Genomic DNA, 20,767 nt, shown 5'->3' on the forward strand with positions numbered 1-20,767 from the left:
TGTGGCAGAGAAAAGAAGCGATAGAAACAGAAACCAAACTACAGTTTACATTGGTGCTGCATTCTACCACTGGAGAGTTTGATGCTGAACTTGCAAAGTTTCTTGTAGACTGGTAAGTTAACAGCTGTTAATGCTAATGTTAGCTATGAAGCAACAACAAAAACTTACATATAGCACCTTTAAGCATCTAATTTAGTATCTTAACTCATCACAAACATAAGGACATTTAGCCTTTGATATTTATCTCTCATATTCTTTCTCTTACAGTTATAAACTGTGCAATAAAACAAATTATGCCAAAAATAATCTTTAAAAAGACTGATCAGTTAAAGCTTCATCAGCCCACAGAAACATATGCTCAGGTCACCAGGCAATTACATAAACAGTAATGGAAGTTAGGTTTCTCCACAGAGAATTAATTAGCCCACTTTTGCACTTTTGGAGAGAGAACATTAATTGGTTTAAAATTAAGTTATGAGAAGAATGCTCCAGTATTTATTAAACAAACAATTTCTTAAGCGCTAACAACAAAACAAAGCATCTCCCAATGAAATTCAGCAAATTCATTCCAGCTTCACAGAGTCCCTGTTTCAACCCTCAGTTCTGCCTCTGCAATATCCTCCAGTGGCAATGCAGTTGACTTCCTTTCCTTCATAAAGGACAACTAAGACATAGATTTTGAAAGGAAGCAGAATGTCATTTCTGCACAAAAGAAGTCGTCAGACAAACTGCAAAACCATAATCGAGTTTCCTCCAGGGTGTCACATGGACTTTGAATACTTTTTTTTCATTTTCTAATTATAGTTTGCACATTGCTCTCTGTAGGGAACACTTTACAAGACTTAATCTGAATTTTACACTGTGTTGCCAACACAGTAATTAAGTAAACCAGCCAATGGGAGTCTAAATAAGTTACAGCAATAATAATGAGAAACAGTAAGAGAGTCATATCTCCATCACCCTCAGTTTTTTTTTTGGAAACATTTTTGTTCTGGGCTTTGAATCCTTGGAGGGGGAATTTAATTGGCTTCTGTTGGGTAACATTTGGCTTTTTTAATTTAAAGCAAAGATAAAATGTTTGTGAAATCCATCATAGTGATCTTTTAATAAAACGCCATTCTAGATTTTCTTTGAATTTCTTTCTTGATTTGCTCAAACGTCTCTGAGAGGGTTTGTTTTAATGTGTGAGTGAATGAGTTTTACTGGAGAAGATAGTTAATGGTTTGGGGGTTAAAGAAATATGGCAGAGGCCGCAGAAAAACACAGAGCATTCTCCAAGTTCAACTCCCCTTGTCACTTAAAGCTAGCAGGGTCACAAAGGCCGGGCAGCTGTCCCCTTCAGTAGATGATGATTAGAAGAGAAGCAGGAGCAAGACACGTCCCTGTGCTACGCGTCTGGTTTACAACGATATGGGCTGTTGGAGCAAAATCTGGCATATAATATGAAAAAACATCCACAGAAATCTCAATCCCACAGAAACCCCATTCAAATCTCAATCATGTGACAGAATGCCTAATTCCCCTTTGTCCACTGGGTGTCTGTATTATTAACTGAAAAGGCCAGAAATTAGATCAAAACAAATTATGCGACCAACACTCCCAAATCCCCATTTCACTGATAAATATGGCATTTAAGCTTCGCCTCTCATTTCCTTCTCAGAGGCCAAGAGTATTTAAGCTTTCATGTAATACAAATGCCTCTGTGTAAAGTCTAGCAGTCCATGTTTGCCTTTTAATCACTGGCTAAAGTGAACTGCTTCACATCATGAAGGAACCACTGCTCTATAAGACTCTTTCTGCCAGTTAGAGAAATAGGCACTCAGACAAATTGGCCCGCTTAGACCAGACTCCACGCTCACAACAAGGTGTCTGAGTTCTCCCCTGGCCATATTTTCTATTTGCCAAAGGTCTAAGAAATAAAACACAGGGCACCGCGGACCAATTACTTACACTGGAAAAAAAAGGAAAGAAAAATCGCCTACCATTGTTATCACCTCTTAATTGCATTGCACTGTAAAAGACAGCAGATGAAGAAAACAAGCTGTGGTGAATTCATAACAAATAAGGTGACTCATGTAACAGTGTATTGTGGACTAAATTGAGAGTAAAATCAATACTGTCTTTATTCTTCTTTATTACTGTCTCCGACTGAAGTCGTATAAATGGCTTTAAATTGTACAATGAAATTAAATGAACTTTTAAACATTTCCATCATGAAAATGCTTTTCTGTAAAGTACAAGTTAGAAACAGAAACCAACCAGAGGACAGGAGTCAAGCTGTAAAATAGGGAATTTAGTTGCCTTCTAATTAAATCTTTTTCTTACAGAAGTGTTAATATAAAAAAACAAAACAAATATCATATCAGAAATGGCCTCAAAACTCAAAATGGTCCCATTCCAATTTATTCCACATCGCAAGTCTGTGTGTTGACATGACATAACGGAACAAAACTGTTAAAGACAGGAGATAGTATATTACATTAAACCAGTTCTCATCATCACTGTGTCCTTGCTTATTGGCAAACAATGTGTAAATTAAACAACCTTTTTGTTACTATCTGTCATGTTAAATACAAGGGACAAGCAAAGACGGAATTCCAGAGACTTTAGACTTTCATTAAACAATAAATTTCTCCAGAGACATGTATTCACATCAGGTTCAGACTAAACTTCCTCAGCCCACCACTGCTTCATTTTCCCTTTGCCAATTTTTCAGCTTAACACTTCAGAGCTTCCAGGTGAATTTTGCCATCATTTGCATAAAGTTAATTAACATTTTTACACTTTTTTTGCAATGCAAAGTTTTCTGAGAGGCAATTCACACAGGTCCTATAGAAAATGAATACCAAACTTTGCGATTTTGTAGGTCTACACTGTTACATTGTAGGAAGTGTACTTTAACACCTGTTCACATTCAGCACATTGGAAATCAATGTAGCAGAGGTGACACTGCCTGCTACAACTTCTAAGAGAGAGCCACTCATCAGCGGACACAAGACACGTCCGACACACAAGTGCTCTTGAGTCGCTTTCCCCATTACTCTTCCACGACCACAGTGAAATTTCTAATGTGACCCTCACCCCTAAACCAATACAACAGTCCTATTCACCTACTCCAGCATCCATGTGCTCCAGCAAAGAAAGGCTGAAAAGCACTCTGTGGTACCCAAACACAGAGGTTTTGGACAGCCTTTTAAGAAGAGCCACAGCTAAGAAAATCAGTATAAGCTGTTGAACAATACAAGAAAAACACAACCATCTCCAACATCTACTTACAATTTAAGAAACCAAAAATGTGCTTACCATTTTATCATAAGAAACAAAATGGAACATCTGAGCAGCAGCCTAGCAGGTGTCAGTGCTTTAAGTGGCAGGTACAGGTTTGAATGACAATGTGTCGAGCCATAATCTGAGCACAATGCATTAACAGGGATCAACTTTAAACAAACCCTCTTAACAAACACATACCATCTGTCGGTCTACACCCAACCGAGCATAAAAAGTCCGCAGATGCTTTATAGCCACTGCTATTTTGAGCACAAGCTTGATCTTATTCAGTGTTGATCAAGATGAATGAAACATTTAGGCAAACACAGTCTGAAAGCTGTGCTGGCAGACGGGGCTGGAGCCTTTAAAGCGTTGAGAATGGGATATGGTTAGGGAGCTGGTTAAAGCATTGCCTAAGATTAGCCCCTTTCTTAAAATCCATCTTATTGCAGCAGTTGCGTCTCATAAAAGAGTGGGAGATGATGGGAATATTGCTCAGCCCTTAATACTGAAAATAACATGGTGGACCTCAAGTGGGATGTGTTTCTCCCTCTCTTTCTCTTTAGGTCTAGATCTCAGACATACGGCCAGATGGGCCATAAAACCTATGACTGACCAAAGCAAGAAAATATTAAGGAGAGAGCATGGTCCAAGTTAATTTAATTTTCTCCTGTGTTCAATGGCTGGTCTAACATCAAAATAATATGTATAAATGTGTGTGTTTGTGTTATCCATCTGTGCTAACCAACCTCTGTGTCATTACCGCTCATTACCTCTGTGACTCCATGTAAAAAATGTATGTCTCAGGGCCTCTTACGTCTTGTTGGCTAAATGAAGAGGGGACATAATATAGTTTCCTTGGAACTGGCATTAACACTCTGCGGGGTTTTCAGCTGGAAATCAATTAGAGGCTCATTAGGCATTTAGAGATGGCAGTCCCTCCAGCTTCCTGTCGCCCACTGTGTAACTGGCTGACCCTGACCTTGGAGGGGGGAAGCTTGCACTGTGTCTTTTCAACCCTGGGATAAGAGGTATCAAGAAAAACTGTATCAGGCATTCTTCCTTCAAATCTTACACTTCGGAAAACATATTGTTCGGAAAAATATAAAAAAAGAAACTTGGGGCCATGAGAACTAAAGAGGATAAGGGCATAAATCACATAGGTCTTGGCTTAAGATCCCATAACTTTTATTAAAAGATGAATAAATAGCACACTCTCCAGACTTAGTGTATCTCTGAGGCTCCAATAAGCCTGAATTCAATGATGGAGGAAATAGATCTTCTACTAAAGTAAAAGAAGCAATATCACACTGTAAAAGATGCTCTGTTACACGTAAAAGTCATGAATTCATAATCTTAGTAGTACAGGTAAAAATAGTATCAGCAAGATTATAATTACTGATGTGTTAATTTAGAAGCATCACTTTTATGTTGCAGCTGCAAAAGGTGGACCTATATAAACTACCATATACTGCGAGTTGGCATCCTTTATTTGCTTATTATTATTGCTTATCATTTTTTAATGTATTATCTACAAATTAACTAATAGCTATAGCTGTCACATAAATTTAGCAGAGTAAAACTACATTTACCTCTGCAATGTTATGGAGTACAAAAATTCAACTTGAGCCTACTTGAGAAAATGTTCTTAGTTACCTTCCAATGCTGTCTGAATTAAGAGCTTAGTCTGTCTTTTATGCTTTCTCTCTTACAGATGGAATTGCAGAGAAATGCATCTAGCTCTGTGTGTGTGTGTGTGTGTGTGTGTGTGCTGCATGTTTGTATGTTTACTCACCCAGCCTCATGTAGCTCTTCTTTATTCCTGCCCCTTGGTGGGTAGTATGGGGCAGAGGTGGTATGGAGTATTTTTAGACAGACTCAGAGGGGGCTCTGTGTTCTGAATGCTAACACAATGAACTCTCGTGTCTGAACAAGGGCATATTTTGGTGACTGGAGGCTAAGCAGTAGACCACTCCCCTACCTTCAAAACAAGCCACTGTTGAAGAAGGCCACTTAATGGAACTAGCCCTAGTGCTGTATATAGGCTCTGTCAACAAGGTTATTTATCTTTTCATATCATAGAAAACTGGCTAATCCTTAAAAAATGTTACCACCGTGGGGTAGAGTACTGAAGATCCCACAGTCAAGCTACAGTGGAGCCTTTTCATCTGCAAAGGACAAGCCCACACAGCTGCAAGCATTGTGGTCAATAATCTGACATTTGGTTGAACTGAGAAAACTGAGCACATCTTTTTGATCTGCATGCGCTTTCCCTTTTGAATTTTACAAGTGTGGTGGCCTGAGTAAAACCATCTTGGCCTCAGCAAAACACAAAAGTGTGGCTAAAAGGAGTCTTAAAATAGCTCGCACACTGTGCCACGTAGCATTACAGGGTTCCACACAGACAGTATGCAGAGCAAGGGCCACTTCACTCAGCTGTGATTTATTTAATCAAATTCTGTTGTTTGTGGGGACTGTATTCAGTATGTTTGGTAAAGCACTGTCAGTGTGTAATGTTACTTTGTTGCAAAGTTGTATCTTTATCATTCTGCTTCTTTACTTAACTCTCAAAATAGAGAAAATACTGTATATGTCTTGAAATTCTACTTTGTGTTCATGCTACCAGCAAATATTACTTGTTTGGCTTATTAAAAGCTTAAAGGTGCTATATGTAAGTTTTTGTTGATGCTACATAGCCAATGTTAGCATTAACAGCAGCTTACTTAACAAGAGTTTAAGTCGTTATTGCACTTATAAGACAAGAGGTTCTTTCCTCTCATGTTGGACTGAGTGCAAATTTCAAAGTGGCATTACAAAATAGGATGGGCTGGGGTTAGCTGTTTAGCATACTAACTTCAGTATAAAAAAAGAAGTGTTTCCACCTCTGGAAACAGCTCTTGGTGAGAAAAGGAATGAAGTTTGATACTGGATTTGCGATGTTTCTTCTAGACTGGTAAGTAAACAGCTGTTAATGCTAACAATGGCTATGTAGCAATAGCAAAAACTCACCTTGAAGGATCTAGTTTAATATCTTAAATAGTCACAAAACACTAGGATATTTAGTCTTTGATGTTGATCTTTAAACGAAGCAAGGAATATAACTTTAATGAAGAGGCTAAAACTAATGATTACTTTTGACACTGATTAATGTGTGGATTATTTTTGATTGATTATTACTTAAAATGTCACAAAATACAGACAAATGTCCACAGCAAGGCTGTAAAGCTAAACCATGAAAGGGATTCAAAGGGATTCAATTTCAGTATAATGATACAGAGAAAAACTGAACACCCTCTAAATACAAAAAGAGTGCAGAGTCATTCAAGTTAGTTTCCCATTTAGATTAGTCCAGGTACCTTAGGGTGCTAGTGAAGATCTATACTTTATTAATCCGCAAGGGAAATTCACAAAAACCATCATAAAAAGAAGAGGTGTTTTACCAGTGATCAGTGATAATCAATAACCCTCTACTGACCACAGTGTTTTGACTGGCACTGGCGTCACAATTTTTTCTCTCCGTGAAACATCTCATATGAGATCAGTTCATATTAGCATAGAGATGTAGAACTATGCAGATGGAATGAAAACCTGCAGACTCTTTATCCATGGTGATGATAAGATAAGGATGGAATATCAAAAACATAATGATAAAACACGAGAATTCCCTTCTGAAGACCGATAAGAAAATAATGTCATCAGCTCACAGGAATGTGCAAACAAAACTGTGAATATTTTTAACAATGGTGGTAAACTGCCCAACTTAGCTTAGTCTGCCTGACCGCACTATAAACTGGCCCCTCACTGGCTATTACTTCACTCCTCAAGAGATGCAAGATCATACATTTTGAGAACATAGTAGTAGCTGACAAAACAAACAAGCTAGAAAGTGGATCTTGTGGTGAGGTCGTTTCATCAGCCACATCAAACATGTTTGATATTGTTGTAGCAGCTGAGATTTGTTTGCAACTTAAGAAGGTTAATGTTGGATCAGTGTCCTCTCCAGTTGTTGGAACGGACTCCTCTCCTTAAATCTTCGGCACTGTGATTTACAACTATTTGTGCATTCTTGTTCCTTAACACAAAGGGTATCATTGAAAACAGTGCTGGCCCAGACTCAAAACAATGTTACTTTTCATAAAAATCCTTTTCTCCTACACTCCTACACTCATCGTCACACCCTGTTTTATCACACAAAGCCAATGGAAGCAGCTATATTAACAACAACGTGCTCACTATGTTCTACAGACACAGAAATGCCTGGCAAATTATAATGAAGTTAACCCACTAATGGCGCTTCACATCACAGAGCGGAGGCCCATCTCCCACTGCTAGCACCACGCACAGATGAACAGTGGAGCTATTTAGATATGACAGAGCACTAGTGTTTCATTGACAACTTCACACCAGCCTACAGATCACATTACAAAGCCTTGGCAGCAGTAGTGTCAGTGTACAGGCATTAAGTAGGTGACATGGTGGTAACCCTATTTATCTTATGCTGAACCTATTATAGAAAACAGTTAGAATGCACAGCTTTCAATATGGATGGCAAAGTCTGTGATAATCTGCTAATAGTAACACCAGATGTTGTGACTGAGAAGAACAGTTGGATGATGATGCTTCTGGTATGTACAGGAGACAGACTTAAGAAACTATGTGGTGGGTGTAAAACTATGCACTTTCACCATAAAAATTGATGGAGAGGAGTCACGGAGGTCACGGTCGCTTCCAGCAACATCTCAAAATGAGGCTTGTTGGTATCATAGCTGTTGTTCCAGCTATGAGACACAGCTTTCAAACCTGATGAATACTCTGCCATTCATCTGCCATCAGCAGCTGGGGTCGGCTCAAGCAGCTGCCTAATAGGCTAACAGGGATCTTTGGCTCCCAGGAGGAAAGTTTGAGTGGCAGACTGATTGGATACAGCCGCAGCCAATCTTTGTTATCCAACAGCCCAGCCATCTTGGCAGAATCAGGTAATGTCATGTAACTTAAGAGGTAGCACATATAAAATAATGCATGTAACACTTCCGCTTGTCTAGAGAGAAGTGATTAACTTGATTTCATTAAAGCTGCAATGCAGCAACACAGTCTCCAGTCACAGCAGTAACTGCCAGTATGAAATATATCTGTGCAAACTATGGGGAAATGGCTAGAAATGACTTCCCACACATCCCAGACCTAGCTTGAACAAGCTTCTGGTCTCTGGCCACGTTCGCACAAATACATCAGTTTGAACGTGTTGTTGCATGTCAGCATCGTTCAGCCCTTATTAGCTTTTTAAAGATAATTTTCCACATCCAGACTGAGATGCCAAAACAACAGCACACCACTTAAATTTCTTCTGCAGGGCATTCACAGGCCACTTGAGCCAGCAGCTGTGCTCCATTTACACCAAGTGGCTTTCGACTGTTTTCAAAGCCTTGTTTATTGTTTATAGCCCAGAACACAGTGTGCCAGCGAGTCAATTCTGATTATGATGTAGACTGTGATTATTAGTAGTAGTTTTGTTAATTCTGATGTTTGGCTTGCACAGGTAATTCGTGCATTTGTTTATTTTCATGTGACTAAGTCCAAATCCTGTGCATGCTTCACAAATCAGATGCAAGTTTTAATCTTGCAGTGCAGGTAAGTGCAGCTATCAGCCTTTTATCCATTCTGATTTGAAACAGCAGATCTTATTACACACCTTCTCTTCTGGGACATATAAATAGTTACCACACTACTTAGCGATCTGTAAGCAACGGCTCACAGCAACTGAACACATGCTTCCGCCAGACATACAAAATACAATTCTGTGTAGGAGACAGACTAAAATATGAAGTAAAAAAAACATAAACCTCAAGTGATAATAAATTGATGCAGTGCTCCCATCTATTGTTATGAAACCATAACTAGGCCTACATATCATAATAGCCTCCCTTGTACAAAGCAGACGAAAACACTAAAGCACTTTGATCCTGTGCTGTATTTTTGGTTGAGCTGTTGGATTCTTTTTTAAGGTGTATATCCAACTCCTTTGAAGAGAAACAGGCAACAACATGTACAAGAAATACAAAACAGTCTCACCAGCACCGTTCTTCGAATCTATTCTCTTTTTTTTTTTTTTTTTTTTTTTTTTTAAATCACAGACCTCTCCCATACAAACTCCACATATTCAAAATACTGCTGCACTGTTGTCATGGTTTTGTTGAAAGCACTCTTCTGCAATAACAAAACCAGAGAAAGCTATGTGAAGTGGTATATGTGACAAATAATACCCCAGAACAACCTCAATTGTCTGAGACTGAACTGCAGCCACAGAGGGATGATCCCTAATACAAACTTCAAGATGTTAGTCTATTCAAAGACTCGGTGGTACAAGTAGGTGAGAAACAGAGTCAAAATGTATCAGAACTCAATGAATGTCTCTGACTCCCTCCCAGCAGTACAGGAGACAAAAGGGTAGCAACAGCTAACCATGGCATTATCCCTCTGACAGAGGTGCCGGAAAGCCAAGATGAAATGGCCCGGCTTACCTCAAGAGTCCGCTCGCTAACAAGAAAGAATGAAGCGCTAAGTCGCTGCCTTTTCCGCATCATTATTACACAATCAAAGGGCCACACCGAAAATGAGGGACATGCCTGGGGAGAATCTTCTTCTTCTAGAAAGAAACATATTTTAGACCAGTGCACCTAGGTTTTACTATACTGCCTTTCACTAAATCTATAGAGCACCCCCCACCCCTGCCCACCCCAACCCCCTTTACATTTCTAATATGACTGCCACTCTTGGGGCTTGAATTGAGTTACTGGCTAAGAAGGAAATAAATTATGACCAAAATATCAATTTTAATTCCCTTTACACTGCATTTTTTCTAAACTGATGATCACGCTGTTCATACTGCAGTCCACACATACATGCACAATCATGTACATGCAAAACTGAAAAGCCTAGCATTTTTTCCAGTAGGCTTTTCCTGGTTTCCCTGACTGCCTTTCCTGATTAAAACAGCATAAAAAGAGTGCCATTTGCCTCAGTGCTCAGGGAAATGAATCAAAACATCCCTGAGGACGACACCTTTATTCCCCATGCAGGAAACAAACTCACATTTTCAGAGCTGATAAGACTCAGAGAGCGACACCCAACGCTGTCTGGCTTGGTCGTGGATGAACACCAAAAGAGCCATTTTACCTCATTAAAAAACAGACCTTTTCATATCTGAAGGAGCAGTCAAACACTCTTGTGTGGTTAGAAGTCTCTTAATTAACTCCAACCACTTTAAAGAATACAAAATGCAGTGTCAGATAAAGATTTGTTACGAGTATAAGTTGTATAAAACTGACTATAAAAAGCTGCTGGTGACTCTTCAAAGGAGAACTTGAGAGTTTAAACTTTATTAAACAACATTACACAATATCAGTCTGTAATTTTATGTATTATTTTGTGATAAAGTGCTGTAATTTGCCTTTTTGATGTACCAAGTTTGCCGCAGCTGGCCTCATCCACTCCTGATTCAATCAGTGATTTTCTACATTTGTAAAAATGAAAAACCACTGAACAGGAACATGCTTGAACATTTTGGCGGATGATGGCAATGCTAAAATAAGATTATTTTTGGTCAAGAAAAAGTGAGTTTCAACCTGTCTCCTTTCCTGTGGTTGCATTACATTATGATTTATCTAGACTATTGTTGGTGGAGAAACTGGTAATTCAGTGTCTTCTACTAAAGATCACCTACGTCTAACAACAAGTTCTCTAAATTAAACAACAAAAGAAGCATTTTCTGGTCTGACATCAATACGTTACAAATCTCTGTTTACAAGTAAATCGATTTTATAATGACAAAGTTTTGTTTGGTTTATGTACAAAAATGACTTGGTTAGATTTTGGGAAAGGCCACAGTTGGATCTATATTTAGATAAGGGAAAAATCTTGGTTTGGTTTAAAATGACAACTAGAATCACTGTTACAAGTGCTGCATAACGTTTAACAATGACAAGCTCCAAATCCACAAAACCAGACAGAAAAATGACAGGATGATTGCATAAGAGTCTATGGAGCACAGCCAGGTAGTTGTGGGACCCCAGTAAGAGCTGGCCAATAATATGCCAGTCTGTATTCAAGGGGCGGGACTTAGGGAAGAGTCAATTAATAAGGCCTGGTGTAAAATGGCAAGTGACATAAGACATCATTTGTTCTGTAGAAACACAACATTATAAACAATAATTTCTACATCTACCTAACAGAGCATAAGAGAAATATGCCAATCAACACTATGGGCTAAATGCTAAATGTCCCAAGTAGCTGATTTTTGTGGCATTAAGAGGTTTAGTGCTTTAGGGAGAACATTTCTGTTAAGGACTGGCCACTGAGACACTCACAAAGTGAGATTTCATGTGCTTTGTAAACTGAATTTCTAACAATTGTACTCAATCAGGGCTGCATAATAACTCATATAATAACTGCGATAATGATTTTGCTCTCAAAATTAAATGATATTTGATCTGCTGCAGTGCTGCCACAGAGAGTTAAGAGTGGCTACATTTTGAGTCAGTTTGTATTCAAAGATTTGAGGCATGTTTTATTTATACTGTAGGTTTCTTAAGTACAGTGTGAGACTGAAGGCTGTTTTCTGTCAACTTGAGTTTCTGAGAAATCCTTCGCCCATTTGCTCCAGAAGAATCTTTTTTATTTTAACCTTTGGCCTGTCAGTGAGCGTGACAGGAGGGACTGTGTTGGCTCGGGCTGTGGAAAACAAGGCCTTGTCATTACCCCCCCTTGAGCAGAGAGAGAGATAAAGCACTGAAAGACAAAAAGTTTAGGGCTGGTGGACTAAAAAAAGAAAAACATCATGATCTCATAATGGAAAACCTCCACACTGTGAACTCACAGATGTGTGTCAGGACTGGGGTAGCAAGAGAGAAGCAAAACTAGCGCATGTCATTGATGTGATGAGAGAGAGCTTTGAGGATGGCTGTCTTTTATCTGTGCCGAGCCGAGCTGACAACCAAGAACTTGTTAAAAGTACAGCGAGACAGCAGGCATCTCCAGCCTCATACAAAAACCATGAGTACTGGAACCCAAATCTTACCAGTCTACAGACCTATTTTTCTGATAAATGCTTTATCACAGCAGTTCTCTGGATGCCATAAAGGCATAGCTCGTTTTAGTGAGAGTGTGTGTGTAAACTATGCCCTAAAAATGACATTTTCCTCAGTGTAGATTTTGTGATTTTTCAAACCCGCACCATGTCAAATCCCAACAATATAACTGAGCAACATAAAACATCTACAAACAACTGCTAAGGTTTTCACATCTCATAACATTCCCCATCCAAAGCAGAATTATATTCCACCATATCAAGTGCTGAGTGGTGATCGTAGGGAAATAAGCGTTTTCCTTTGCAAACAACAGGCATTACACAGATTAACAGCCTTTTGTTGAAACATACTATTACCACATAAGTCCCTGTCGAGAAGGACCAGATGTCAGATAATAGGCTATGCTGAGTGAGGTAGGTGCTGGCCTGAAGCCATAGAACAAGTAAGAACAGCTTCTTCCATATAAACCTCTTCACTTTATGGACAGTTTTGTTGTCTGGGTGGGCAACCCCCTTCTACCTTCAGATGGTATATGTTGAATATAGGTTACACAGAGAGGGAAAGCATAAGTACTCTATATGTGTATCCTACAGTATATTCACCATACAAGGTGTTACTAGGTTTCTGTGTAGAGATTAGTACATAGTAATCTTAATATCCATTCACCTTGTTGAGATACAGCAAGGCCTCTGTTGTAAAATCGTCTGCACATTCTGTGGCATCCTCTCTGGTCTTTAGAGGTAATTAAATATAGCTGAATGACTATCACCGATAAACAATATAATGTTAGAGGAAAAACACACAACAGTGTGTTGCATCGCTCTTATACAAAAGTCGTGAAAATACATTACACTAGTTGCAGTCTGCTGTTATTAAAAAAAACGGCTTGTTATTGTGTACAAAGGAGCAGTTAAGTCTATCTCATTAAACACTACTGGGGGTGTTTATTGGCTTAGCTGGCTGGCTGGGCTTTGCCTATGAGCAGCAGCAAGACTATAAGCATTATAGGTTATAGATTGGCTGCTGCAAGAGCCTGACACCTCAAACACAAACATGTCAGTAAAGGTATTATCAAATAAAGTTTAACATGAAAACAGGCGCAGCGGAGAAACAGGAGAAGTTGTTGTTCAGAGGAGAGACAGATTACCTTTCCTAGACTTGAACCTTTGTTTTTCTGGTCAGCTTTGGCATCACATTCGTGCCTTCTCCTCTGCTGCTGCTGCTGCTGCTCCGGTACCGTGTCTGCTGCAGCGCTCCGTGCGGCTCCTCAATCCAAATTACGCGACCAGCCTGCACGTTTCCAATCGGTCCGAAATAGCTTGAGCGAGTGACTCTGAAAATAACTGCACTCGATCAAAGCGGCTACATGCAGTCCAAACGCAGGAGACAGTCACAGTAGCGACACCCATGGGTGTACGCGGTGCAAGCTCGGTCTGCAGCAGGTAGCAGTGCCCGGACTAACGGTGACTTCTCGCCCGCCAAACGTGCCAAGTATCGTGGCCATTCACAACATGTGAGCGTGGTGCAGTCGGAGCCAGCGGGTGCCCAGTGCCACGCAGCGCCGCAACATGGAGCGCTGACCTGCCTATCACAGAATCAAGTCGGTTAAATCCATCAAATGCAACCCTTCCGGTGCAGTTTTTCAAAATAAAACCCCCAACAGTTGCAGTGTTCGCAAAGCGCGCAGACCTCAATCAACACACACTTTTAAAAATGCATCAAGATAACAAAAATAAATGTCATTTCATTCCGTTTTTCTGGGGATTATCACCGCCATATTTCCGGTATTAATCGGTTTTTCTCTGAGCCGCTTGACGCAGTTGAAATCCCAGGCGAACAGACGGAGCTCAGGAGCAAACATACAGTGGGGGTGGAAGCCAGGTCTATAATGAATTATTTATGACGAAAGGAGGAACTAATACCTAAATCATTCATAATTATTCAAGAGAAACAAGGTCGATGCCAATCAAACTTCAATTCCTCTCCCCTGCAGACCATGGCATTTGCCATTTGAAATGATAGATGGAGAAGAGGTTAGCCGGTGTCAGACATTATCCTGACCTCTTCCTCAGCCAGTCAATAAAATTACAGGCCTATCAGGCAGAATCACAATCAGGGAAGTAACTACACACAGTGAGGCAGCAATGTACTGTATCACAATTAAACTACAATGTTTGCTGAAAAGATTAACTAAAGGAAAAAAATGTAATTATATTTTGCGAATAATTTATGCTGATTATATTTGTTGTTGTTGTTCTAATGGTTAAAGTTTAAACACTTTTTATTTACCTCCATGTTAAGTGCTGATTCGTACATACTATTAAGTGAGTGATAATGTACTTATCTGGCATTAGCTATAATCTCCTTATTCTCTCATCATGTGATTAATTCGAAACCAGTATTCAGCACACTGCTTCTGCACACATCTACAGTGTGGCCATTTCTTTTTCAGTGAGCACTGAGTATATTTACTTAGTTGCACCACTGATTTGTAGACAACACCCTCTCCAACACCTTATCAACACATAGTGAATAAACATCTGTAGGATCAACAGTTTTGTGACCTTTGTCCTTTCAAGTGTGAGCTTCACAGTAAGAACAAATCACCAAAGTCTTCTTATTCCCATTGAGTCAACAACTGCTTTTCCAGTTTTGTTTTTGTTGTGTACATGGGCTATATGTTTATTTTTATCTTAACTGCTCAGTTATCATTTAATAAAGATGAATCCTTTCATAATCATTTGACTAATAAAAGTATACTATATCTTTAAAAAGCAAATATGTTGTGCACTATATCATAAAAACTAATTAAAGTCTCTAAGAAAGAAGATGCTGCCATATATGACATTTGCCAGATTAGGGCATGCCAACATCATACCTCTCAGCTTGTATGCACTGTACCTAAATATATCATTCAGTTGGCAGACGTAACAAACCTGCCAAAGGGCATATTTGTACTTAAAAGGGTCCCCTCTCTGCAAATGGTAATGAGAAATACCTGAGGGAGGCCCTGGAAACTGGCTGTGGTGCAGGGGCTCTGACACAGTGTGTGCATGTGTGTGGGCATGTGTGTCTGTGTGAGTGTGATGGACGAGGTGGTCCATAATGGCTGAGAGGTAAACCCCCACCACCACCACCTCTGGAAACACTTGAATCAAATCCTATCACAGCCTTTTCTCTTTCTTTGTCTTCCCCTGTACTGTCCCTCTGTCTGAATATAAAGAATGAAAACAGCAAAGGTGAGCGCAAAGACCAATCTCCCGTTAACCGACTGCAAGGGGAGGTGAGATTAATGGGGGCTAACACAAGATTGCAGGGAGATCAGCAGAGTCGTGGGGAGCTAGAGAGGTAAGAGAGTGACTCTGGCCCTGGATCTTCTACTAATCTACTAGAGCTCTAGCTCCTCTGTGTGTGATGCCAGTAGGTGTCTTTTAAACTACTCGCAGATGTTATGCTAATGTGCGACTAAAAGATCACAGGGTCTGTGCTTTTATCAGCGATATGTGGTTGTGTGTCATGAGGGAGCAGAGGTCCAGACAGAAATCTGTGCTGTTGAATATTTTCAAATGTGAACAAAAATATTAAATGTGTGTCTGATATGGCAATAACCTATACATAATACCAGATCACATCATATCCACCATGTAAAATGCCTACACCTGTATCATTTTCAGGTGCTTCCATTACTCACTACTCCACTGCAATTCAGAGGGAAATACTGTACTTTTTACTCCACTACATTTATTTGCAAACTTAGTTACTTTACAGATTCAAACTAATAACACAAATATGATATAACAAATGAATTATGGCGTATTATTACAGCTTCAGATAAGACATTAATTAATCCAAAAGGAGGAATTCACAACTCAGACATTATATAATGTAATTAAAATTAGCCCCACCTTTACCTGCTGCAACATTAAAGTGATGTATATGTAACATGCGTTATTCGAAAATCAGTTACTCGGCATAATGGGTACTTTCACTTTTAGTACTTTAAATATATTTTAATGCTTTTTTTTTATACCAAAACTGCTAATAGAACAATATGGCGACTAATAAAAACTGTAACCGGAGGCTCAGTTATTAAAAACAAACAAACAAAAAAAAAAAAAAACTAAGTGACAAGTAACGTCGAATTCACGTTCAACGTAATGCAACCAATTGTAAAGTTGTTCTACACATCTCTATAGAGGGCATCTATCTAAAACAGGCACGGAATCTCCATGGAAACGTGTCATTTGAACAGAAATACACGAGGGTGTTTTCAGCGGTAAACTTCACATCAGGTCTGCCTTCATGTCTCACATCCATCCGTCTAAAGAGTGAGTCTAAAGTGTTTTATACGCCATTAGCCTATATTTATATATGTTGTGGTGTTGCATATTTGTAGTGATTTATCATATCTACAGTATTTAATACATCTGGCATATGTACAGGCAACGCTCTTCTGTATTTCGTTTTAAAAATGTTTTTTTTAAAGTGCTAATCTTTTACAGATGTAATTTTGATTTAAAGTGGTTATATTAAAATTTTATTTTCAACAAAGTAATAATGCATTTTCAATGTTAGGATCCAAATATTAATCTAAATTGTAAATCGATATAAAAGGGTAAAAAAAAATAATAAAAATTAACATTCACAAATGTCTATTTTTCAAAAGGATACCCAGATTTAGTATTTTCCTCACACACATAAAAACAAACCAATTATTTGCACAATTAAATCTTTACATTTTTGCATTTTTCTTTTTATACCTGTCAATTTATGTTATGATAAATGGAAATATATTCAGATTATAAATGTTATATAGTCTATGGTATCACGGGCAGTGTTTCCCCTCATAACAACTTGTTGATAATAGTGCAAGTCTGAGGTTGTAACATTACCTTGGCTTTGAGGCTGCAGAGTACTGTAACAGCCTATGACACACAGTTAATACACCTGGCAGTGGGAACAGGTGTTTTCACCACAGTCATGCCTTCTCAAAGATTATTTCACACCTGATGATATCTGAGCCTGCAAATGTTCTTCCACACTAGCTGGCTGACATCTGTTATAATTATGACTCTGTAAGCTATTTTGTGTTTTAGGGTTGTACCTCAAAACTGGGAGTGACAGGGTGCTGAAAACCTCAGTAACACTACGTATGTTTGGGATGCAGCGGAAGCAACCAAATTTGGACAATCAGGTGCTGAAAGTTGCATGTTAATTTTTACAAAAAAAAAATTTTTTTCTTGCACTGTATCTGACTGTATCATTGCTTATTTTTGGACTGGTTTTGCCAGAGTCAGGATCATAGAGAGAGGGCAGATACCGTGGTGAAACAAAAGACTCCTGGCATGCAGACTTTTTCATCACTATTGCAGCCCATGTTAGCTGCAAAGAAGGTCTCAAAGGTAACAACACAGCAGTAAGAACTCACATTACATCGGAGAGCAAATTTGAAATGACACCAGCTGTGGAATATACCCACAACATTTAACCAAAGTTGCATAACAGCAGCATCCAAAACCCCTCTTAAGAAACACAGCTTTCTGAGACAGTCTTAGACTCCAAACCCTCTTTGCTTGCCACCTGCAGTCGTCCCCCTGCAGCTCTGGGAAAAGTGCTTCGTCTCAGCCAGGGAGTTCACGGAACAAAGGCTCGGTGTCCTGCCTTCAAGCTATCTCTAGTGCAACCCAGAGCATGACTGCAGAGCTGGCAATGACTTCAAAGGTTCCCCACGGAGGAAAGTCCCCCCTGGCATCCAGATGTAAGTTTTCTGGGATACATTTTGCACTGCAGGTTATAGCAGGAAGCAACTGGCCAGTCTCTCACTACCTGGTGCTTTGTCTTTTACTTTTCATTTACTCATTCATTTACTTTTTTAGCTTCTGTGTTGTTTCATAATATCAACTGTTATTTGATAGTGGCTGTATTTTTGTTGCAAGCCAATGTGTTTGAATTCTTTTGGAGCATAGATTTTCTGTATCTCCTTTTCCATGGCAACCAAGTACACCCTGTGCAGTATCATAACAAGCACAGATCTAAGCATGTGAAAGACGGCGTATTAAATGGATCCACCTGTGGGGAAGCGAGCAAACAAACACAAAGCCAAGACATCCTGAGGAGCGAGAACAAGATGAAACACCTTTTCAACAAAACAAACACTGAGGAGATCATAGACTCTGGGTGTCCATCCACTGTTGAGACTCTGGATGACTTCCTGGGAGGTACCACCACTGCTCCACATCTTCCCATTTTTGATACATCTGAATCTGAAGAGGAGGCTGATGATAACTTATTAGCCATCTGTCAGGCCACAGATGTAAAGAGAGATTGGAGGATCTTTCCGAGGACAGTTTCTCCGACAGATTTAAACTTTGGTAGCCTCTTTTGCAGCACTCCTACCCCGCATAGCCTGCAGACTTGCAGGTCAACCAGCACCACTGACAGACAGGAGTGGTGTGATGAGGTCTGGGTTCCGAGGACTACTGAAAAGCTAGCGAATCTGAATTTGGGTGGCCTGATTAGATTTAGTGATGAGAAAGAGGACAAACACACTCAAAAATGTCAAGTGGCCCAGGGAGAAGCTGCTACTGCCAAAGAACCTCAGTTTCTAAAAAATAGGAACAAAAAGACTGCATGCAGACCCAAGCAAAGGTAAAATACTAATTATTCTTAAAAAACAGATTTGGTTATCTGCAGGACAAAGGGGCCTGGCTTTAAAAAAAAATAGGTGAATACATTACTAGCAACTAATAGAATATGTAATTTGACTGTTATGATAGTAATATGATAATAAATTTGATTTGTGCATCAGGTCATAAATCATCGTTCAAATTATTCATCATATTAGTCTCAATTCTATCTTATCAAAGACAGGACGTTGATTCAGATGTGTTAAAAAAGCTAAGAGTGTAAACTCTTGTCAGGCTCAATTCGAATGTACCATTGCTGCTCTCTGTAGGATATTAGATGAGTTGTTTAATGAGGAGGAGGAGGAGGCCCAGTGTCGGATCTGCCACAGTGGTGATAGTTCACCAACCAACCCTCTGCTGACACCCTGCCTGTGTTCTGGAAGCCTGCGGTTTGTTCACCATGACTGTATCAGGAAATGGATCCTTAAGAGATTCCTGTCAGGTCAGTGGACAGCTGAAAGGTGAAAGTTGAATTTGCCATAGTGTATAACAATGACTGCAAAGTGGTTCATATGTTTATGCAAGCTCTTGTCTACTTTTCTAGGGACATTGATCTCTGCTATTAGAAGTTGTGAACTTTGCTTGGGGAAGCTAACATCAGTCCTGATTCCATCTTATTTGGATTATTTTGACGAGCCACATGACCAGCAGGAACAGGTAACATGAACAATCATCTTCTGAATTTCTCAGCCTGCGTTATTTTGCTTTAAGAATTCTGACTGTACTAGCAGCACTTTTGTCTTGCTCCCACACATGTTTAGGTGGATGACACTGCTGAACATCATGTCCAAGAAGCAGTAGAAGAAATTGCGTCTAGCCCATCCATGATATTGTCACCCCCGAGAGCTTTGCCATCGCTGCCCACAGCTACCCGGTCATCCCTTGGGGTAACTATGCGAAGTATATGATTGTTTTACCAGTACTTAATCATCCAATATGTTATTGCACATAATGCACAGTATAGGTTGGTCCTTCTTCTGTAGCACTCACTATTATCACTGAGGTCTTTGGAGAAAAGGTCCAAACTGAAACTACAATGCTGCAGTTACGTAGTACACATCATACAGCCACCAGGAAAACCCCTGAGGCTTCTGTTGAATGATTACCACTATAAATAGATTGATTATTATCAGTAAGTGCTTTGATATGTCAAAGTGACTTCATAGTAGTAACTTCATAGTTCAGTACAATATTCCTATAGGACTATGACAGTAATTATTACCCAGATAAATGAATACATTAGGAGTCAGACAGAATAAAAACGTCTGACTGATATGATGAAAATTATGACTGTGACAATATCCTACTAAATCCTATATGCCAATTTGGAAACAGCATCAAGTTGAAATATGTTTTTGTGGTCACTAAACAGTTTTTGACGATTAAATTATATGCTTTTTATAATAAACTTCATGTTATATTTTTGTATAAGACAGTCACAGAATTTGGAAAATGAAAATCTTTATTTGACATCAAGTGAGTAGCTATCTGTTTTTTTCTCAGACTCGTTCACTGCCAATGCTAATAAGGAAGGGACTCAGAAGAATCAGAGAGAGGAGAAACTACTCACCGGAGACATCTGACACTTGATCCTCATCCCTTTTCCTTTTGTTTTTTTTATATATCTTGATGAAACTAAACCCAAGTATTACAATAAACTACAATGCGTATAATTTAAGTGAATGGATCAATGTGGCATGGGGAATGTATACAGTATACAACATATTGAGG

The 20,767-nt window shown here is 39.2% G+C and overlaps 1 protein-coding gene across 1 annotated transcript in view; it reads left to right on the forward strand.

Moving 5' to 3' along the window:
• Positions 1–19,959, forward strand: part of LOC108886868 (probable E3 ubiquitin-protein ligase MARCHF10) — a 52,330-nt gene extending 32,371 nt beyond the window's left edge. The window contains exons 2-8 of the mRNA XM_051066335.1: positions 17,447–17,544; positions 17,642–17,752; positions 17,937–18,108; positions 18,350–18,998; positions 19,306–19,478; positions 19,581–19,693; positions 19,798–19,959. Of these exons, the coding sequence (XP_050922292.1) occupies positions 17,503–17,544; positions 17,642–17,752; positions 17,937–18,108; positions 18,350–18,998; positions 19,306–19,478; positions 19,581–19,693; positions 19,798–19,944 (1,407 nt within the window). The 5' untranslated portion in view covers positions 17,447–17,502 and the 3' untranslated portion in view covers positions 19,945–19,959. The remainder of the gene's footprint in view (positions 1–17,446; positions 17,545–17,641; positions 17,753–17,936; positions 18,109–18,349; positions 18,999–19,305; positions 19,479–19,580; positions 19,694–19,797) is intronic.
• The last annotated feature ends 808 nt before the right edge of the window (positions 19,960–20,767 follow it).

This window comes from Lates calcarifer, linkage group LG23 (assembly GCF_001640805.2).
Source record: "Lates calcarifer isolate ASB-BC8 linkage group LG23, TLL_Latcal_v3, whole genome shotgun sequence".
In the NCBI taxonomy this organism is placed as follows: Eukaryota; Metazoa; Chordata; class Actinopteri; family Centropomidae; genus Lates; species Lates calcarifer.